General features: G+C 40.4%; 1 protein-coding gene across 1 annotated transcript in view; it reads right to left on the bottom strand.

Moving 5' to 3' along the window:
* CENPE (centromere protein E) overlaps positions 1-19,579 on the bottom strand; it is a 92,557-nt gene extending 72,978 nt beyond the window's left edge. Inside the window, exons 1-18 of the mRNA XM_074991989.1 lie at positions 19,524-19,579; positions 17,300-17,394; positions 15,887-15,976; positions 15,687-15,805; positions 13,675-13,794; positions 12,093-12,174; positions 11,264-11,331; positions 11,097-11,165; positions 9,045-9,096; positions 7,966-8,053; positions 7,562-7,688; positions 6,339-6,458; positions 4,216-4,374; positions 3,264-3,408; positions 2,153-2,250; positions 1,829-1,885; positions 1,581-1,748; positions 198-272 (exon numbers count right to left, since the gene is read on the bottom strand). Of these exons, the coding sequence (XP_074848090.1) occupies positions 198-272; positions 1,581-1,748; positions 1,829-1,885; positions 2,153-2,250; positions 3,264-3,408; positions 4,216-4,374; positions 6,339-6,458; positions 7,562-7,688; positions 7,966-8,053; positions 9,045-9,096; positions 11,097-11,165; positions 11,264-11,331; positions 12,093-12,174; positions 13,675-13,794; positions 15,687-15,805; positions 15,887-15,976; positions 17,300-17,394; positions 19,524-19,579 (1,788 nt within the window). The remainder of the gene's footprint in view (positions 1-197; positions 273-1,580; positions 1,749-1,828; positions 1,886-2,152; positions 2,251-3,263; positions 3,409-4,215; positions 4,375-6,338; positions 6,459-7,561; positions 7,689-7,965; positions 8,054-9,044; positions 9,097-11,096; positions 11,166-11,263; positions 11,332-12,092; positions 12,175-13,674; positions 13,795-15,686; positions 15,806-15,886; positions 15,977-17,299; positions 17,395-19,523) is intronic.
* Positions 19,580-22,169: the final 2,590 nt, after the last annotated feature.

Genomic DNA, 22,169 nt, shown 5'->3' with positions numbered 1-22,169 from the left:
GACAATTTAAGTGCCCAATTTGGCTTCAAAGGTAACTTCACTGACAAAAAAAGTCAAACGCATGGAGGTAGAACTAATTAGAGTCCAATTACTTAAAAACTTAATTTTTTTAGTAGATAAAGATCTGATGTGTACAAAATTACATCATTCTATGAGGCCACCAATTTGTTACATGCAAAACCATCAGCCAAGCTCACCTCCAGATCTTCATTGTACACTTCAGCATTTTTAACTATATTCTTTAAGCTGGTAATTTCATGCAATAGTTGTATCTGTGGAGCAATTGAAGCAAAATTGCAGAGGATGTTAGAAAGCACTAATCCATTAATTTTAGTTGCCATCACCATGAAAACAAGCAAGATCTGCATTAAATGGTCCCTGAGGTTTGGCAAAATAACGTTTATTAATTAACTAACAATATGCTGTAATTACATGTTTTAAGGGAGAAAGAAAAAGTTGCATGAAGTCACAGACCTTTACTTCAAGCTTCCCAACAGTTTAACAAGGATTTTAGCATAACTAAACCAGCCATAGCCCAAACATAAGATGCTGTGTGATTCAAAATAAGCAACTGATGCAGGAAAAACTTCACACACTGAACTTCAATCTTTAAATTACTTAATGTTAGTTGCTATTGAGCGTGACTTCCCAACATTCCGAGCAAAGGTTTAGATATGGAGACTGTTTTCTCAAAAACCCCATAATTACAGCATTGGTTCAAAGTTTGTATTTAGAAAGAACTAAATCAGCATCTTTTAAAGAAAAATGAAGTTTTTAAGTCACAGCAACACAGATAATGTGTTTAGAAATGCAATAAAGCAAGATCTTCTGTTCAATATGTTTGAATTAAATATTTGACTTTATCAGATCAATGTTTAGAAAACTCCATTTACAACAGCATTCTTAACAAAATCCCAAAAATGATGGATAGTGCAGATTAGTAATCCTGTGGACAGTACCAAACCTACAGGTAATTTGACAGCAATTCATTTAACAAGAGCAAAACTGAATACTGAGGTCAGAAAACTAAAGCAAGAAACTTTCCATGACCAAATTCTGCAATCCCTCAACTTACCTGCACATACAGTAAACTCTTTCATATTCAGCATTCTATCATCTGGAACTCTCAGATAACTGGTATTGTAACCATATGTAAATTTTAATTATGTTTTCCATGAGTACAGTATGGGGAAATTAAATGTATGCAGAGTACTTTATTTACCAACAACAGTAATATTGTACACTGTAAACTTAAACTATATTTGCTGTATTTATTTGTATTTGTTTGTTTCTTAATATCTAATCTTGTTTTTCTTTAGTGTTATGCATTGCTAAGTATACCTCTCTCTTACCCAGAATTATTGAATATCCAGCAGACCGCCCCCCACCCGGGCCATCGGATACAAAAGAGCTTACTGTATTTGATAATTTTGTATTCATGATCCTTGGTAGTCAATGATTTTCTTAAAACCTCTCTGTCATTTGGAATAAGGTCTTATATTACACACTTCTGCAAACACACTTTACCTCCTTTTTAAGAGAAGTCTTCCCTGGCTGTAATTTTGATTTCAATATCTTACCTCATGGTCTTTTTGGGTTTGTTTTTCCAGTGCCTCAAATTCATCTATTTCTATCTTTTCCTTCAGTTTTTCCTTCAGTTCACTTATCTCCAACTTCAGCTGTTCATTTTCTAAAACTAAGTTGTCAACATTAGCTTGTAGGACATTCACCTCATTTACAGCAATATCCTAAAAAAGGGAAGAGCTGTTGTAAAAGGGTTTAATTGCATTTTAAGCTAATTTATTTTGGACACTTACAGCTGACCTACCTTTTCTAGTGCTAGTGTTTCACAAAGTTGGACAGAATCTGCGAAGTCTTTTTGGCTCTAGAAAAATAAATGCTTTCTGTTAGTCACCTTATCACATCCAGTGACTCGGGTATAAAGAAGTACAAAATAGTACTATATGAGTAGCCAGAGTTGAAGTAAATAAACTAAGCCCTCAAACAGTTAGGAGACAGATATAGGAAACAGAGTTGACCTTGTGCAAGAGGTCGACGTGGCCAGGACAGATGTCACGCTGACAAATTATTAAAAAACCAAATTGCCTCACTTGTGCAGGATCTGTATGATATTATCAATCCTGAAAATTACCCAGTTCATATTAGCTCCAGAGTTCCATTCGCTTTCTGAGACTGCATCAGAGATCCGCGGACATGGATAATCATATTCAGAATACTCTGAAAACATAGCTAGAAAAAAAAGAGAGAGATAATTGCATCTAAAACAAAACAAAAAGACCAACAGCAATTTGTCCATGATGGTGAAATTTGTTTCCTCAGAAAAAGAATTCCATCAATTTTATAACCAATTACTAGGTAGGCGCATCTGCAGACATTGCCAACTAGTCAGAAAATTTTGCTAATATGGGAATCTTCTATACAGGACTTGAAGTAGTCTTCAACAACCAATATTCTGCAAGTTAACCAATACTAACTCAGGAGAGGAAGATCCAGATTGATAGATTCTCTGTTACAAAGTGACAAGAATTGTAGGTAAGAAGAAAAAATATTGCCTGAAGAGAAAACTCCAGGGAGAAAATAATATAATTTAAAATGGTATGCAGATGCTATAAGTGGTTTTGAGGGGAGTAGGAAAGCAAAAAAGAGAGTAAGTTCCAGTGGACAACTCTGTCTACATATTTTTGTGTAATCCTGACCCACTTCTACCAGAACCTCTGACCTTATGAGACTTGTGGTCCTGATGTTTTTTTTTACAACGGATTTGCCTATTTCTGCTGAAAGGTTTAGACTAAAAATAAAAGTAAAAATAAACCACCCCCCCCAACAATTTTAATAGGGATAGGGAGCTAATTTTAAAATGAACCATTTTGTGGTGCATTTTCTTGAGAAGACACTATGGGTCTAGGCTCTTACCTTTTGTCTGAAATAGGTAACTGAAATATGAAACCAGACTAACAAGAATTTCCTTACAACTAACTATGTTAAAAGGTAAAGTAACCAAAAAGATTATTTGCCCCATTGGAGCACTTGGAACATTAATTTGCCTATTTGAGTTTTTACCAGGAAATCTAAAATGGAGTCTAATTTCCTTCTACTTATGTGCAGTATCTCTATTTTAACTCATTTGCATTGTATCACCCAGCACAATTGCTACATTTACAAATTTTTTTACTACAAGCTACATTTATACTGGGGGGGATCTCTCCTTATCTCTAGCATCTTCTCCCCTAACATGTACTCACAATCCTCCATTTCTGGAAACTTCTCTGTCAATGTTTTCATTTTTTTGGCATCATTTGCCTTCAGCGTTTCAAAATTTGCAAAATAGCCGATATCTTCTTGATTTATTTTCCCAGGTGCCCAAGTAACTCTTCTTTTTCTTTTGGCCTTAAAGAGGGGAAGTACACCAATGACATGATAGAACAAGAGTCAAGTGAAGTATTAATATCAAAAGGTAACTTTTCTTCATTTTATCTCATTGTTCTCCTAACCATGCAAGCAGATAACTACAAGGGGTGATTTTGTTTGTACAGGTAGAACCTGTCTGATCCAGCAACATCATGGCAAAATAGCTAGGAGTGCAGTGAGGGTCAGTGGGTATGATCAGGAGCACCGCAGCCAGCCCTTCTGGGAGAGCCTAGGGGCCAGCAGCAGGGGGCTAGAAGTGACCTCCCCAGTCTAGCAAACTGTCTTATTTGGGACCAGTCAGGTCCTGAGGGCATCAGATCAGGGAGGTCTGATCTGTATTGCAGTTCCTCAAAATTGAATTCAGCTGAACAGTATTGTTTTCTACAATACCGCGGATTTAAGATTTCCACCAGATATATAAGAACTGTACAGACAATGGACTGAACTTCACAGCAACCTCGTTACGTTAAACATTATCCTAGTTTTACAGGCAAGGAAACTAAGGAAGAGATCATGCAAATCACCTAGATTCAGATAAACTCTCCTATGCTTTACTCACTAGGTCATCTTGCTCAACTTAATATACCTAGCTCACCACAAGACCTGCTAAATATCCTGTTGTATTAAAGTGTGAACTAAAAGTCTAAAGATTAGCCATTTTATAAGGTTTACAGAAAGGACCACTTTTCATTAAATTTCTCAGATCTCAGGAAAAATGCACAAAACACCTTCTCCCATTATAGTTCAAGGTATCCTGTGTGACCTTCAACATTTACTTAGTCTTACTTTAAGATCTTTCTGTGATGCAAATGAGGAGGCGGTGACAAGCATTTCTGTTAGATTTCGTATCCTATTTTCTTGTATTTTCTGAAGAGAGTTTTTTTCTTCTAACAACTGGGCTAATTGGTCTTTCTCCATCGCATGGAGATGAGTCTTTGAAGAAACCTATCATAAAAAAAAAAGTCAGCTTGTTTCCTTCAAGTAACAACTTTTATAGAGACAAGTAACATTAGCAAATATATAGTAGTTTTAAATTAACTTGGAACAGCTTCCATGTATAGTGTTTAATGCTTTGATTTACATTTTGGATCTCAGAGTAACTAAATGATTCTTTAAGTTTACAAGACAGCCATGCGAAAAAAGATTCTTTATTTTAAAAAAGGAAATAGAATACTACGCTCTCTCTCAACCTCTCAAGAGAGTATTCAGGATCAGAGTGCAAACTTCCAATTTATGGCCGTGTCTACACTAGCCCCAAACTTCGAAATGGCCACGCAAATGGCCATTTCGAAGTTTATTAATGAAGCGCTGAAATGCATATTCAGCGCTTCATCAGCATGTGGGTGGCTGCGGCACTTCGAAATTGATGCGCCTCTCCGCTGCGCAGCTCATCCCGACGGGGCTCCTTTTCGAAAGGACCCCGCCTACTTCGAAGTCCCCTTATTCCCATGAACTGATGGGAATAAGGGGACTTCGAAGTAGGCGGGGTCCTTTCGAAAAGGAGCCCTGTTGGGACAAGCCGCGCGGCAGCGAGGCGCGTCAATTTCCAAGTGCCGCGTCTGCCCGCATGCAAATGAAGCACTGAATAATGCATTTCAGCGCTTCATTAGTAAACTTCGAAATGGCCATTTGCGTGGCCATTTCGAAGTTTGGGGCTAGTGTAGACGTAGCCTATGTGGCTTTCCAGAGCACAAGATTGGAACAAAGCCTCCTCTCATAAGATCTGAAGCTTTAAGGCTGACACTATCAACCTGAAATGTAGTCATTCTGAACAGTTTCAGGTGCTACAGATATCTGAACTTAGTTCTCATGTCATATGTGTACAGAACAGAATGGGAATTAACTGATTGGCTGCAAGGCAGAAAAACTATGATTATGTATACACACTAGAGTGTTTTGTCAACAAAACCCAAAGAGTTTGTCAACATTCCCAAGGTGTTCTGCCAACAGTAAATCGACAGAATGCAGCACGTGTTGACAACATTCTGCCACTCCCCCATGAGGCAGAATACCTCTGTCGACAGAAAGCCGGTCTGGACATTCCAAGGGGCTCTCTGTCAACAGACAGGGCTTCCAGGACACTGGGCAGCTCTGTCTGCTGTGCTTCTGGTTGCTTGTTCTGTCAAGAGTGGCCAGGCAGTCTGGCCACTCTCTGTCAACAGAGCCAATCACTCTTTTGATCTGCTTGGCAGTCTGCTCGCGATCTGTTGACAGAATGTTTTGTCGGAAGATACCTAAGAATAAAGCCAGTTGAAAGTTTCTTGTAGCTCAATTTGTCAAAGGAATATCTATTCTGTCTTCTCATTACAGGAAATGCATCAGTGATAGGAAGTGGTAGATAGATAATGGGGTTAGATTAGTGCATGTATCCTGTATGAGAAATCACATTATTTAGAAGTTTTCCAGTGTACATATCACACACAATCAGGAGACATGGAGCCAAGTGGGTAAAAAATGGAGGGGAAAGAACGTCTGAAAGTTTCCAGTCCTCAGTTAAAAAAGCCATAGGATTAGCGTATTAGAAGAGTAGGTTAAGAAATTTTAGACAGGTTAGTCATTTGTCAAATGCAAAGGAAAAAAATCCTTTGAAGAATTGTGGTGGCAACACTAAACAGACAGGGCACACCTCCATCTGTAAACCCATGGGATCTAGTTGAGTTAGGTGCACTGAATCTTGTAAAGTTTCACATATACAGCTATGGAAATGATGACATACATATCACCACCATGAGCTGTATGTTTCCCCACATTAACCTCACAAACTTCAGCTTGTTGTATGAAAAGTGAGTATGGCCCCAAGTATTTTAAAAGCAAAAAGGTGTTTATCTACAAGTTTGGTTGTCTTTATTTTGCATTTTTTTGGTCAGTCTATTTTAAAATGCTAGAACTAGCTTAATATGTTGACATACTTCTTCCAGCTGCTTTTTTAAGTCCACTATTTCCTTGCGATATCGTTTCAGCAGGGCATCATCATCCAGGACTTCGTTGACTTTTGGAGTATTCCTCATTCTTTTTGCTGTATTTGCAAACTGGAAGAATGAATATACCATATAAGACAGTGCAACTTTCCATGAGCAGAAGTTACAGTATAAGTCATTAAGTTGCTGTACTTTTCTTTCAGAGTGAAGAGTTAACAGAATAGGATTCACTAGAAGGTAAAAAATGAATATTTACTATTTCTTCAGCCATACAGTTAAGGTAGCAGGTCAAAATTACACTTTATTATTCTCACTTATTTGTAATTAATACTCTACCAAATTACAGTTCATTTTGGTAAATTTAAAAGTCATAGGATTATAAATTTTGTAAATTATATGATTTGAACTATTAAAATCTGATATTCTATGGTGTTGCAGTTGTCAAGAAAAAAGTTGTGGGGGGATTGCAGTGCTGCTCCTTCACTTCTGCATGGTTACTGGTGGCAGCAGTGCCTTTGCCACAGCTTGCAGGTGTACAGCAGTAAAAGGTGGCAATACTATAACAATGGTCATAGGACACCAACAATTTGAAGTATTCAGCCTTTCCACTCCCACTCCCATTTTTAAAATAGGCGACTAGATTTCAGGTTTTGGACCTGCTCTTCTGTCTTCAGTAAGTTTGTGGCTTTAGGTCACACAAACTTTCCAGGACCTGGACCTGTTGCCATGTGATAGGTTCACAGAAACAGAGGAGGAAAAAAAAATATTGTAAAGGCAATCTTAAACTGATCATTTTCTAACTCGAGTGTTTGGCTTTGCAATCTTAATAATGTTTTGAATCATAAATTTATGTGCACTATGTGTGGTTATACACAAAAAATTAAGACTGCAGCCCGGTAACAATGTTCTCTCAAAAAAAGAGAAATTTGTGAGGGAAAAAAAAAAAAGACTATATATCATACAGATGGTGGAAACAAGTAGAAATGAAAAATCTGCCTGTTGGAAGAAGCAAAGTCTATACCAAAGGTGCCTGGGGTAATGTGTCAAAGTATAAAGCAGTACACATCAATGGCTCCTAAGTTCACTAGGGGCCTCAAGAAAGATAAAGTAATCAATTTTATTACAAGTTTCTCAGCTGCCACACTTTCTTTCTGATCTAGCTAGCTACAACATATTAAAATGAAGGGAAAAAAAATAAATGGAATAAATTTTACCTGAAGCGTGCTAAGAGTTTCATCAAACGAAACTGGAGTAATTGTGCAAATGATAACTGTCTTAGCATTTCCGCCCAAGGAGTTCTGAAGAATTCGTGTCAACTTGCTATCTCGATAATTTATGAAACTATTGTGGAGGGAAGGAGAAAAAACATCAAACAAAACATGAAACAAATATTAGTGCTCTTGTCCTGGTGAACCTGATATTAATTGAAAAAGGTAACAGATTGACCTAGGAACATCTAGTAGGATGTGGCAGTTCTCTTCATGTTATATAGTCTGATGATAGGAAATAAGAAGTCTATATTAAGAATGTAAATAGATTTCAAGGCTTGCTAGCTAGTCAACTGTGTAGAGAGTCACAAAACTACTTATTTCCAGAAGCCATGCTACAAAATGCTTACCCAGATGGATCATCACAGAGTTTCTTGATTACTTGACCCAAGATGAACAGACTCCTGTTTATGTTACATCCTTCTTTAAGTCGGAGACCTATAGATTACATAGAAACATTGCTTTTTCTTACGAAAGTTCAATTTTATCCTATACAATAGTTAGGGGCACTTTTCAGACAATGTTAAGTGGTCTTAGGTACATAGGTACCTAACGAACCAAGCTAGTTGTCTATTTAGTTCAGTAGTCTGTCTGAAAGCAGTGAATACAAAATCATTTAGAAGCTTGAGGGAAAAAAAAACCAAACACAAAAACCAAACAACCAACAACAACTTAGTCACAAGTAGCCAACTAATCAATCCATCCTGGTTTCTGAGTAAACAAATAAGGAATGACCCTGTGTTTGGCTCATGCTCTTAGGGTTTGTATTTATGTTAAAATTTGAATCTGACCTAAACAAACTATTAACATTCTGTTTACGCATAATCTTAGTGAGCTTTTGGGCTCGTTAATTGTTATCGCCACAACCTATGTAGGATTTTTGTACAAATAAAAGTATTTAATTTCAAGTTTGCCTTCAATTTCTTTGAATAGCCCCTTGGTCTTATACTGTCAGAGGCTCTATTGTTTACCTTTATATTGTAAACCTTTACCAGCTCTCTCTAAACTAAACAATCCCAATATATTTACTCCTCAGCCCTTAATATAAAAGAGCTCCTCAATGCCTCCAAAAATTTGTGATGGACCTCTGAATATTCCTGTTTCCATTATAGTCAACTGGCCAGCTAGGACTGAAACCAATATTCCAGAAAAATTATAGCACTGTAACAATATAAAGATTAAGAAAGGCGTAAAGAAAGATGTTAGTTTAACTGCAACTACATGATAAGCAGAGTTTTTCACTGAACTCTCCACAACACCTTGGCTTCTTTTTCGTGAGGGATTCTACTGAAATTTAGAATGCAGGACATTATAGACAGATAACTTCTTCTATGTTATATTACCTTACAATTGTTGTTAGTCAGCATTTAAATGTTAGGGAGATAGACACTATAGGAAACTATTACAGATTCAAGTAGAAGTTACCTACCTTCTGATCCTGTTTGGCTAGCTCGTTCACTGCCTGCCAAATCCACTAAATTCTGCAAATTCATTAAAGATCTTCATGAGGCACAGTTCTCAGATAAATGTTTTAAATGCCTTCAAAACTCAATCTGTGCTAAGAATTTCAGTCCACATTTGGTTAAGCTGTCAATGGCTTTGACATTTCTAAAATACTATAGCAACTATAAAATGAGACTAATATTTTAGTAAGTTAGGTTGCATGCGGAAAATGGATATAAAATAATCAAATGTAGATTCTATTACCATTTTGCAAACACTATTAGTAAACTTGCAAACCAAGTTTACCTTTTAAAATATGTACATTTCAATATACATTGAACACAAGTTTGCGTCACAAGCTGCCATCTCCTTCTCTTCAGCATGGCTGAGCCTACGCTTGCTCCCAACTCTGAAGGCGGTATAGTAATCAGGGCCACAGGAGATTACTAATGAAGCACTGCAGTGAATACGCAGCACTTCATTAGGCTAATTCTCGCCCCCGGCAGCAACTTCAAAGCTTCAGCCTTCGAAGTGCTGGCATGCGTGTAGCCGTGGGCACTTTGAAGTCCCTTTACTCCACAAACTTTGGAGCGAAAATTAGCCTAATGAAGTGCTGTATATTCACTGCAGCACTTCATTAGTAATCTCCTGTGACCCTGATTACCATGACCCCTTTAAAGCTGGGGGCAAGTGTAGCCATGGCCCAGGAGTAATAGAAGTGCATAAATCTGCCAGGTCCTCAGTTTCCATTAATGCATAAGCATGACCTACAGTCTCCTCTGAATTGAGCCCACACCAAGTTTGTTTATCTCCTCACACCCAATCTAAGAGACCATTGGAAGAAGTCAGGTACCAAAATATCAATATCTGCTCATAATCCCTTATACCAGTGTGCGGTGCAACTGGTAGCTAGCAGATAATGATCTTACAGTATCATTTAATGATGGCTTCTGGCTTTGGTGAGGGCTAGCAACCAGCTATCACCTTTAGAGGCTTCTACTTTCAGAAGAGTGCTTGAAAAGCGAGGATATAGTACACCTAATTTCACAAAAGAGACCAACCCAACTACAAATGGTCATCAAGTATCAAAGTTTGTGGACAGACCCGTCCTTTTAAATAAAAAGGCTGTCACATGAAGATAACCCACTGAAGATCAGGCTAATCTGGTCAAGATGCAGGTAGTCAAAGAAGTTCGGTACTGGAGAAATTAAAGATGACTAGCAACTACCACCCAGGTAACCAGTTCACCCAACTGCGGAGGACAGGCAGTAGTCTGTTCCCATGAGGGAATAAGGGGACTTCGAAGAAGGTGGCGTCCTTTCGAAAAGGAGCCCCGTCTGGACGCGCCGCGCGGTGGCAAGGCTCGTCAATTTCGAAGCGCCGCTGCCACCCGCATGCTAATGAAGCGCTGAATATGCATTTCAGCGCTTCATTAGTAAACTTCGAAATGGCCATTAGCATGGCCATTTCGAAGTTTGGGGCACGTGTAGACACAGCCATGATGTTAGAGATGTTTAAATTGAGAATTAGACTGTATGCAATTCTTGAGTCCCAAATGCAAACTGATTTCTCAAACACTGCATTCCCTTCTTTGGATCCCTGCCATATAAGTAATATCAGTCCACGAAACAAAGGGAAAAAAAGGAATCACAGTCATTAGCTCTTGAATCTGTCAGCAAGAGTGGCTGCAAATCACCATTATATTTCTGTGGTCGTATGGCCAACTGGCTCCTGAAGGTTGCTCTATCTTCCACTGACAGAGGTTCTTATGAAGAATTATGGCAACTGTGGTTTTCATCCAGATGTCATCTCTTCCCCAACATCATACTCCTTTGTGTCCCAGCAGCCAAAAGGAGTTATGCAAGAGTTCTAAGACCCTTTGTGGATCTCCCTCCCTATTGGGAAATCCCAAGCTGTAAATCAACTACCTTCAGAGAAATTTTGCATCACAGCCTCTGCTTGCACAAATCTAATAGACATTTCATGTATTTTAAGCTTGCACATTAATGCCTAACAACCTTTTCCAAATACAACTTACCAGATGAGATACCATTACTGCTCCATCACAGTTTGTGTTGGTAGGGTCATTTTCCCTACTTTCTATAATCTGCAAGAAGAAAGTCCAAGATTATTGCATTTATTTTCGGTTAATATATTTAAAAAAAAAATCAAAAAAAAAAAAACAAAAAAAACACAACACTATACCATTCTGAAAATGGTGTGAGAACGACTGCTGTGTTCATTCATTTTTGTTTCTCCATAATGTCGGTTTCCTGTCAAAATAAAGTAATAGGTTTTAACCAAAAACCTACATGCTCCAGACAATATTAAGATTGTTAACAAAAGCAGTCTGATAAATTGAAAGTAATGACTGAAAACTACAACCTCAGAAAGTTAAAATACAGTAAACCCTCAAAATACACAGGCTGCTAGGCAAGCTAAGAGCCTTCCCCCTGCATTCCTCCAGAGTACTCACTGCAGGCTGCTAGGCAAGCTAAAAACCTTCTCCCTGCCTTCCCCCAGTGGCATAGCTGTAAGGCTGACAGCTGCGCCGCTGGAGGAAGACAGGGAGAAGAAGCCAGAAAGCTGATCATCCCTGGTGGGCTGGTCAGTTTCCCAGTCCTGCAAGTGGAGGGGAGCTGGGAACCAAGCAGCAGCCTCACTCCCAGCTACCCTATACTGGTGGAAGCAGGAAACTGACCAGCCATGAGCCAGTCAGTTTCCTGGGTACCCTGCGTAGTAGAGAGAGGGGAACCAGGCTGCCTCCTTGTTTCTAGCTCCCCACCGCTCTGGGAGCTAAGAAACTGAGCAGCCCACCAGCGCTAGTCAGTTTCCTGGTTCCTGCAAGCCCAGGGGAGCCGGTAACCCAGCTGCATACTGGTTCCCTCTCCCCCACGACTTGCACATAAATTTGAGTTGCACAGAGGTTGCAAGAATGCAACCCCCATGTAACTTCAGGGTATACTGTACTAGATTTAGAAGAGTGGTTATGTGTTTTAAAATTGTATCAATAATGAGAGGCTAATCATCCTACTTTCTCCTTTTCTGAGCCATTCCATGACTTGCTCTGGCTTAACAACCACCTCTTCGATAAGATCTTCCACGTAGATGTTTCTCTGCAGGAGAAACAGAATTAAAAAGACAAATTTCATCCAACTTTAAAAGAAGTGAGAAACAGATGTGTATATTATAGAAGTGACTGGTTCAGCTGAGTTTGTTAATGAAAAACATACAGCAGTATGGAGGAAGAGAATTTTATCTTCCAAGCATAACAGAGAATAAAGCCAAAACACTGCCATTGCAAATTTTTATGCTCATATATTTTGACTATAACCAGGAGACAAATGTCAAACAGCTCAGATCCAAAAATATGATGCATTTTAAAATGCACATGATCTGGCGGTGGAAGGTCCTTTAGGTTTCATATCTTTCAAGGGAACTTGTAATTTCAGAGGTCTGAGAAATAAGTTTTAAGGCACTATTAATGGAGAAGCTACATTTTGTGCTCCACTCAGATTAGCGGAGCCCACTCATCCCAACAGCTTTGCTAAAGCATTTTATTTAACAAACAGTTTTCATTAACAAGGAAAACAAGCAAACTTATAGCACAGCAAAGCTGTAGAGTGCAACAGGATGTCTACATTAATGCTACTACTCTTCACACTGTATTGGCCACAATTCTAATTTAATAGATATGCAATGTATGTGTGAAAGTGGTGGAAGGTGCATTGCTTTTGAATATTTTATGATGGTTAAGTGTGCAACTCTTACAAAATTGTGTCATTTCTTTTTTGTGCTGACTGAAGATGCATTATTGCAACCTTGACTATAAAAAAAAAATCTGGAGTTAGTCAGGTTTTGTAGATTTTATTTAGTCCCATAAACTAAATATGTAATCTTTGTGGAGGATGTTTCTTGCAGCCTATTCTACAGCTCTTTGCGTGCTCTTGGAATAAACATGCTGCAGATAAAACAATCAAGGAAACATCCTTTGCAGTGGTATACCAAATATCAGATGATCAATTTGGGTAAGGACTACTTCATAATGCATGTCTTTTAAAAGCAGGTCTCTTTACCTCTGGATCAGCATAAAGCTCGAAGCCAGAATGAAGATTAACTTCTCAAGTATCTAATTAAAAAGGCACCAAAATTATTTAAAGGATTCTGAATCTAGAGACCCATATGTATCTGTTGCTGCAGTTGGAAGGAACGGATGCAGCAGACACCACATCTCCCTTAAAGACTCATCTTCAAAATGTTCAGGAAGGCTGATGGATGGAATAGAACTAGGTTGTAACCACTCCAACAGGCACTATTAGGTTTCGCTATCTTAGTTGTACTGGCCAGGGCAACACAAATTACAATATCCACAGGAATCATCCCCAAACATCTTTGTCAGGGCACCTAAATCCAACTCTGCAGCTACTTTCTAGTCTAATCTAGCCTCATCAAGACTACTTAACTACACAATTCAGCAACTAGTCCGTCATAGACTCCATTTAGCTCCACATTTCACAGTTTGGATCCAGACTCAAAGATAGTTTGTTCTATCAATTTGTAGCAAAGTTTAACAGTAAGACCAAATAAAGTGTCTTACATCACCTTGATTTACTTACATTAACATCTTCTCGAATTCCTAAAGGTTTGTTTTTCCGGCTGTCGCATAGTAAGTCTGTTATGGTTTCATTGTATATTTCCATGTAGGAAACTCTCAACAGAAACTCCCTACCTGGAATCTACAGATTAAAAAAAGACAAACATCAGATCAGAAGTTGGAGGGGATAAGTGTGCTTTTATGAAAGGATGCTTAGCTCTTTCCCTTTGTCTTGGGCTACATCACTTCATGGATTGTTTCACTGACCTTTTCTTTCCTCTTTGCAAATGTACACACCATTTCCCTTCTGGTACACTGTCCCATAATTACTTCCAAGGAAAAGCGTTAGTTAACAGTGCATAAGTTTCTCCCTCCTTAAAGTAATGCATATTTCAAAGCCGCCCCTCCTCCTCTTTTTTTTTTAAATAACTGGTTCTTTATTTTGTCTATCATCTGCAGGATAGGAATAACGACACTTTATAAAGTACTTTGGGGTGTACTCATGAAAAGGGCTGTTTCAGAACTGGGTGTTAGTTCTCCCCTCTTCACAGGTTTCCCAGCTGCTAGACTAACCTCTCTTGAAGCCTAATTCCTTGTTAAGTGGCTCTCCTCTCCACATCTACTTCTCTGTTGTTTGGGTCCTCTTCTTCCCCCATTTGCTTGGATGCACTTTACTGCTGCTTCCTTCCCTTTTCTCTCCAACAATCCCAGATATTTATCTTCAGTTGATGACCAACAGCTTAAGTTCTACTGGTGCATCTGATACCCATGACCAGTTTTCTCTTTCCAATTTGCAGGCCCCGAGGCTCTTTGCAATGAGTGAGGAAATAGGATGCTATACCATGTAATCTGCTAGCTCTTCAGACCAGAAGCTGGCACCATGTTTTGTGATCCAGTGTTTTAATTTGTATCCTCCCCAGACTTCCTACAAGAGGGGTGCTCTTATGCTGTCAAATTCATAAACTAAACCAGTGCTTATTAATGCCTTCTCCCACCATCCATAAATGGTACTAGGAATCTCTTCCATTACACTGAGGCCCAAACATAGCTTGTTATTCCCCAGCCCCACTGACTTCAAAGGGAGTCCATTCAGGTGCAGCTGTCTGAATGAAGCAAACAGTACTGTTGCTTGACTACAAAGGAAGCTGCCAGTGTTACACATTTGGAATCAGAGATAATCATTACCATTTCCTCATTAGCCTATGAGCGTGAAGTACACACACTATATCCTTGAGTGGTGTATAAGGGTTTATTTTTAGCCTGCTCTTTCCAGTGCACACCTGCCCCAATGCATGTAACTGCTGCTGCCCTGTCAGGAAGTCAATCCCTAAACTTTTGCTATTTAGCCATTGCCCGGCCTGTGTTCTGCAGGTCAGACCAAATGACACTGTAATGGCCCCTTCTGGCATTCAGGTGTCTGAGTCTCTGAACCTCTTATGCAAATTCAAGTTTGTGATTCTCTTGAGCATTTCTTTCACTGTTGGTTTTCAAACTTTCAGAAAAAAAATCTTTAAAGAGGTGAGAGTTTAGTGTATACTAATTCAATGCACATGAGACCAAGTCTTAGTAACAGCCATATATTGAACCTGATATTTTATTTAGGGGGCATCTACACTAGGAACTAACTTCAAAGTTAGGCACTATATAGAAGTAGCCAGTAGAGAGTCTACACATGTTTTTCCCTTAATTCGAAGTTAACTTCAAAGTAGGGAGCCCAACTTCGAAGTTCTTACTCCATTCCCAGGAATGGAGTAGTGCCCTACTTCGAAGTAAGCAACTTTGAAGTTATTTTTGTAGTGTAGACACAGCCTTTAGGTTTTCAGTCAAGGTTTAATGGGAAACACATTGAAGTAGCAAGCTGGTTTGGGGATTGGCTAGTGGTAGCCTTGGAGAGGCCTTTCCCAAATTTCGTAAACTACAGAATACGAACTACAGCAAAGAACTATTACATGTGGTAGCATATGTTGCTTGTTTCCATTTCCAAGTCCCTTCCATTATATTTCTGTATGACAAACATTTGGCTGTATTACTTACTTTACAGATAATATTGAAGACATCCTCAATTGCTTTAGGTATAATGCCCATAGATTTGTCACTCCCCATCATTGTGTAAGTTTTTCCTGAGGCAGTCTGCCCATAGGCAAAAATAGTGCCTATAAAGAGTAACAAATGTTAACTGACCACTCCCCAATGCAAACTACAAATAAGAGTATAAAAACAGGTAAGAAACTTACCATTATACCCTTGGACAGCAGATTTAATAATTGGAACAGCTACACCTTCATATACTTGTTGGGTACTGTCATTTGAATGAAAAACGCAATCTTGAAAAAGAAAAGAAATTGAGCTGCACAATGAGTTGAGAAAAATTAACTTAATTTTGGCATCTTTTAATCCACTAGAATTAAGACTTTGATGTCCTAAACCCAACTTTTTTCAGAATACCAAGATATTGTATGCACTATATAGTGGATTTGTTTAGGCAAACTTAAAACAAAATAAATAGAATATAACAATGTAGTAGTAGTAATAGATAAAAGTATGGGAATCTCTGATATTATTAAATGCAGATGAAGAGATGTTACAAAAACAGTTAAATAGTATAACATGATGATAACCCTAGTAATCGACCATGAGCTGAAGCAACAAAGTCATTTAAGTCAGGCTTGGAAATCTGACCCAGTTCTTGGTTATGCCATACTTCACTGGGCAAATCTTAGGGCACAGCTATGTCCTCTTCCTGAATGGTATTAGCTAAACACATAAAAACGCTCGTCAGCACAGGTGCATCTACACCCATGTTTTTGCAGGAACACCCTGGTCAATTTGATGATGTGATTCTCCACCACAACCCACCCCTACAGCAGATCCAGATGCGCCAGAAAGTTTACAGAGCAGGGTTTCCCAAACTTTATATAGTTGGGACCCAGTTTTTTTACAATACCCTTTTTTGAGGCCCAAAAATATAAATGCACATAAAAAAAATCAAAAATGAATACATTTTCACTGTTTATTATTTATTCACAATAATATATATGGAGATACACATCTCATAGAACAGGAAGGGCCCTTGGGAGGTCATTAAGTCCAGTCCCCTACCCTCTTGGGAGGGCCAAGAGCCATCTGTTTGTTTGTTTTTTTGGCCCCAGATCCTTAAATGGCCCCCTCAAGGATTGAACTCACAACGCTGCATTTAGCAAGCCAATGCTCAAACCACTTGGCTATATTTTCTAAGAACCTATATTTTTCCACCCCCCAAGGACCAGTACTGGGCTGCAGACCACATTTTGGGAAATGGTGCTCTAGAGCATAGAATGTGCATTACTCTAGCCCAGGCCACAGATCTTAAACATGGCCATTTTACTTCCTAAACAAAAGCCATTATTCCCCCCCAGGGCCTAGAGCAAAGAACCACTAAAAAAGTCACATCACAATGAACAGTAACCATAGCACGTAAGTGTCATTGGCCAGAAATCTCTCTCAATTTGCGATCATCAAGCAATTTTGAGAAACATGCTATACTGCAGCCTGTCCTGCTAATCACAGAGTTCTTGAGGATGTAATTAAATTAATGACTGTGAGGTGCTCAGATACTGTAGTGATAGGGACAACATAAGCACCTAGATAGAGGTTTCTTAAGGTCTTACCATAATTAAAAGTTCTTGTACCATCCACTTGTGAAACTGTACAATTTTCACTTTTCCAGTGAAGCTGAACTTTACCATCAGATGCTTCCCTTTCTCTATAAGGAAAGATATTTTATTTATTTTAGAGATCAAAACAAATAAACTTTCACTTTATTTTATACTTTTTATTCCTTCTTAAAGCAGTAATTCCCTTAGTGCTAAGTTAGTAATATTCAGCCTAACTGAATAGCTTTTCATTAAGGTTGAGTCTACGGTGCCCCTCCCTTTCGGAAAAGGCATGCAAACGCAGCTGATCAAAATGCAAATGAGGTGCAGATTTACATCTCATGCCTCATTTGCATGTTCCCAAGCAATTGCATTTCCAGAAGGGCTGTTTTTTGGGGAAATACAGCTGTGTAGATGGTGTTCCTTCGGGGGGAAAAAAACCCATTTTTAAAAGATCCCTTCTTCCTATTTTATTTCAGGAAGAAGGGATCTTTTGAAAGCAAGTTTCTTCCTCCTCCACCACACACACAAAGGGATGCTGTGCCTAGGGTTAAACTGAGGCATCTACCTCATGTTATTACAGAACAGTAGGAAAAAACACACAACCTTACCAGGGGAATAAAATCCTCACACACACACCACTTCATTTAACCAATTAAATGGGATTTTGTATGCCTACTACATAATCCAGCCAATCAAGAATGTGGAACTTGTGTGTTCAACTCAACCTCCATCTATGACCCTGTTTTCCACCACAAAAAAACTTATACCATGAATAAGAGGCTGCAATTTACACACATCTCAACAAATGAAATAGAAAGACCAAATTCAGAGGTGAGGCAAAGTTGAAGTTTATCCAGTATCTACTAGTCCCAAAAATCAGACCTATGTGTCTAGTTCTAAACATCTGTAACTTAAGGAACAAGACAGCCATGTGCCACAATTAAACATGTCAACTTCCTGTTTCATACCTTTGCTAGAAGTTTTATTTTTACCTACCATACTTTGGGTCTCCTCTTTCTTTATTCCACTTTCTGCCTTTTAGTTCTTCCCCTTGATTTGCCATTAATGCCTCTTTCCTCATTATTTCCTCTTCCTACAGTTGCTGACATCCCTTCCCAGCTTTCTGGCACATTGCTTTCTTTGCCAGTTTACCTAGGTTTTTTCCCCCCTCCCACTACACCTTCAAGCATCACATTTGGTCCTCAAATCTTGTTTTCCAGAGCTGGGCAGTGGGGGGCGGGGGGTGTGGGATGGGGCAGGAGGGGGATTCAGCCTTGGATTCAAGCTAGAAGGGTGCCTCAAGTTTTAGAAACTTGTTAATTTTGTGGCATTCGGTAAGTTTCACAACTTGTTACACACTTCCCTATCAGGGCAAAAGGTGACACTCTTGCTCAACTTGGAACTATAAATTTAAGCAAATAAGAGATTTGGTAAAAAAGACAATTTATTGGTTAACAGAGATATTTTGTCATATTACAGAGCTAAAATGTTCACAAATAGCCATAAAACATATAAATTCTGATGGTGATGAACATGTATGCTCAGATCAGCTGATTATATGAACAAACCACTACTAGTGGCTGATGCCAGATTAAATGACAGGTAGAGAATAGTGACATTCTGTCAGAGAGAGAGAGCCGTGTTAGTCTGTAACTTTGAGAACAAGAAGTCATGTGGCACCTTATAGACTAACAGATATTTTGGAGCATGAGCTTTTGTGGGCAAAGACCCACTTCGTTAGATGCAATTGATGAAGCAGGTCTTTGCCCACAAAAGCTCATGCTCCAAAAGATCTGTTAGTCTATAAGGTGCCACAGGACTTCTTGTCGTTCTCGAAGTTACATTCTAGTGTTCTTTATTATGGCTACAAACCTCAACATTGCTCCGGACCTCTGAAAGCCTGGTCTCGGCTTAGCACTTCCTGCCTCACCACACAAGAGGCCCGGATCTGCTCGCACCCCTTTTCAGAGGGGGTGCGGGGTGAGCGGGGCACCCCGTGGACGAGCCAGAGCCTCTCCCTCCCAGTCAGCTGGGGCCATGCCCGGGGAGAGGCCAGCGCCGCAGGCGAGCTGCTGGAACAGGCCTGGCTCCTAGCAGCCCCGCTGGCAAGTCTTCACCCCGCCTAGCTGCGCAGCGCCCCGCACCGGGCCCAGCCACGGCGGGTGAACGGAGGTAGGGACAGGGCGGGCCGAGGGCAGCGACACAGGAAGGGGTCGCCGCTGCCTCCCGCAATCACCTGGAGATGAGCGGCCGCATCCGCACGCAAACCGTCACTGCTCCCTCCTCAGCCATGGCCCCGTCACGTTCTCAGAGCAACTAGAACAAACCCCTGTCTCCTGCGCCGCGTCCCCAACCGCCGCCAACGTTTGAATTCCTCTCAGGCTATTCGTCATTGGTCCTTCCCCGAAGCACGCGACCGGAATCCGGACTGTACCATTGTGAACGGCCCTCACGGGGAGGAGCGTGCAGAAACTTCGCTGTAGTAGACTGACCCTTCCTGGGGTTCAACGGGCCGGAACGTTCCAAGGGAATGCGGTTAAACAGCCAGGCAGCGGCCCGGCTTGGGAAACTCCCGCTGTTCGCATGCAAAGCCGCCTCTGCCTCGCCCAGCCGGGGCATATGGCATCCTGGGATTTGTAGTCCGTCCCACAACGCAGGGTTCTGCTTGCTGATGTGTTTGGAGATATACCTACCTACCTCAGAGGGACATTCAGAGGTCCTGAAGTCCAGTCCCCTGTGCTCCCAGCAGGATCTATCACTATCCCTGGCAGACTTTTTCTTAAAAATATATTTTCCCCACATGCCTAAATGGCCCCCCTCAAGGATGGAACTCAACAACCCTTGGTTTAGCAGGCCAATTTGTTTTACAATATTTCTCTGCACAAAGTCCCATTGCATCTTATAGACTAACAGATATTTTGGAGCATAAGCTTTTGTGGGCAAAGACCTGCTTCATCAATTGCATCTAACGAAGTGGGTCTTTGCCCACAAAAGCTCATGCTCCAAAATATCTGTTAGTCTATAAGGTGCCACAGGACTTGTTGAAGATACAGACTAACTTGGCTACCTCTCTGATATTTCTCTGCATCTCACTCTTGGCTTGTTTAGTACAATAACTGTCTTTGCCTAGACTTTAGTGTAACACACACCAGCAGCATCTCCATGCGCACCTCGCAGCATAACCTAAAAGGTTACAGAGGATCCCATTTATATTGCAGTGAGATTTGCCATTGATTGCACTCAGAGTAGAACTGAGCCCTGAAGTCTATTGCAGTAAGTGTGTGATAGACAGTAAGCCTTTAGTAATTTACTGCCAAGTTATTGTGATGTCGCAGGTTTTGTATTTGATCCCACAAGCCATTCAGGCCAACAGAGCTCTGGTATTTTTACCGCCTCCAGTATTAGAGGATACAGGCATACAAACACACAAGTACTGTTGCATTGAATGGTAGATTACAGGCCCTAATGCTGGGTAGGTCGGTAAGTATATCCTTTCAATAGGATATAAATATTACAGATGTAGATGATCAGCTAATGAACAGCAGGGTCTAATTTTCATAGTATGGGTGCAGCTCTAGAAAACTGCTTCTTTTGAATATAGTCACTTTTGAAAATTCAACTTGACAGTGTTCCATTAACAGAGGAATAAGCTGCAAAAAATACCAGTGTAAAAAAGGCCTTTTGCTGTAGTCATAAGGTCTTTAGCCATATTGTAAGGCCTAAAGCCTACAGCCGTTGTAGGATTGTAGGAAACAATCAGAAGCCAATCGATTTTCCAACCAATAGCAGTTACCACCATAGAAATATGCCCTTTTTGCCCACCTGGCATAATTTGCCATGGGTAGCAAATTGTGTCAACCTGGATCCCCATCTAGCACACTTTGTTAACCACCCACCTGTTACCAGTCCTCAGCTGCCTTTTGCATCCTCTGGTCCAGTAACCCACCCTCCGTTTTTTACCTTCCAGACCCTCTTCTGCCACTACCCACAGCTGCTTGACCCCCACCCCCATCCCCACCCAGGCCAGTAAATTTCTGCCTCTTGCTCGGACCCTGACTACCACCATCCTGCAATTTGCCTCTTTTCCCATTTTTAACTCCTCTAAAAAAGCAGACAGCAAAGTCAATTCAAAGGCTCCAGCCCTGCTGCAGTCCTCACTAGCCCCCAGTGCAAAGAATCCCACACCTGCACCTCCAGACTGGTTTGCTTTGATCTGGACTCTCAAACTTTCCCCCTGCCCCCAAACCAGCCTGGGGCGGGGAGGCAAGGCCAGGCTCTGTGAAGCATGGAGAGAGCAGCACTCTGATGAGAACTCAGGCCAGAAAGGACAAAGCCCAGAGTTTGTCTGGGTGTGTCAGGACACTGATTAGAGCAAACAGGGCTGGCTCTTTCTTGGTCTTCTCTAAACCGTTTAGTATCGGAGGGGTGGCCGTGTTAGTCTGGATCCCTAACAGCAATGAAGGGTCCTGTGGCACCTTATAGACTAACAGAGAAGTTTTGAGCATGAGCTTTCGTGAGCACAGACTCACTTCATCAGATGCTGGTCATACTGGTCAGCATCTGATGAAGTGAGGCTGTGCTCACGCAAGCTCATGCTCAAAACTTTTCTGTTAGTCTATAAGGTGCCACAGGACCCTTCGTTGCTCTGAACTGTTTGTGCTCCTGTGGACACAGTGGTGTCCCTGTCCCCCTCCCTAAGCAACAGGCAGACTAAAAAGTCAGACACCAGGGGAAGTCTGCCCGGCCTCCACTCACATGAAAGAGGAGGGAGAAGGGGGAGGCTCAGGCTAGACAGACTTTATTAATATTATTGTTCCTGTGCTCTTCTTCTTCTATAAGGAGGTTCAGAAGATGGCAACAAAAATGAGTAGACATATGGAAT

The sequence above is a fragment of the Carettochelys insculpta genome, chromosome 4 (assembly GCF_033958435.1).
Source record: "Carettochelys insculpta isolate YL-2023 chromosome 4, ASM3395843v1, whole genome shotgun sequence".
NCBI classification, from domain to species: domain Eukaryota; kingdom Metazoa; phylum Chordata; order Testudines; family Carettochelyidae; genus Carettochelys; species Carettochelys insculpta.
Note: the sequence above shows the minus strand (reverse complement) of the source record. Positions and strands in the feature narration are given on the sequence as shown.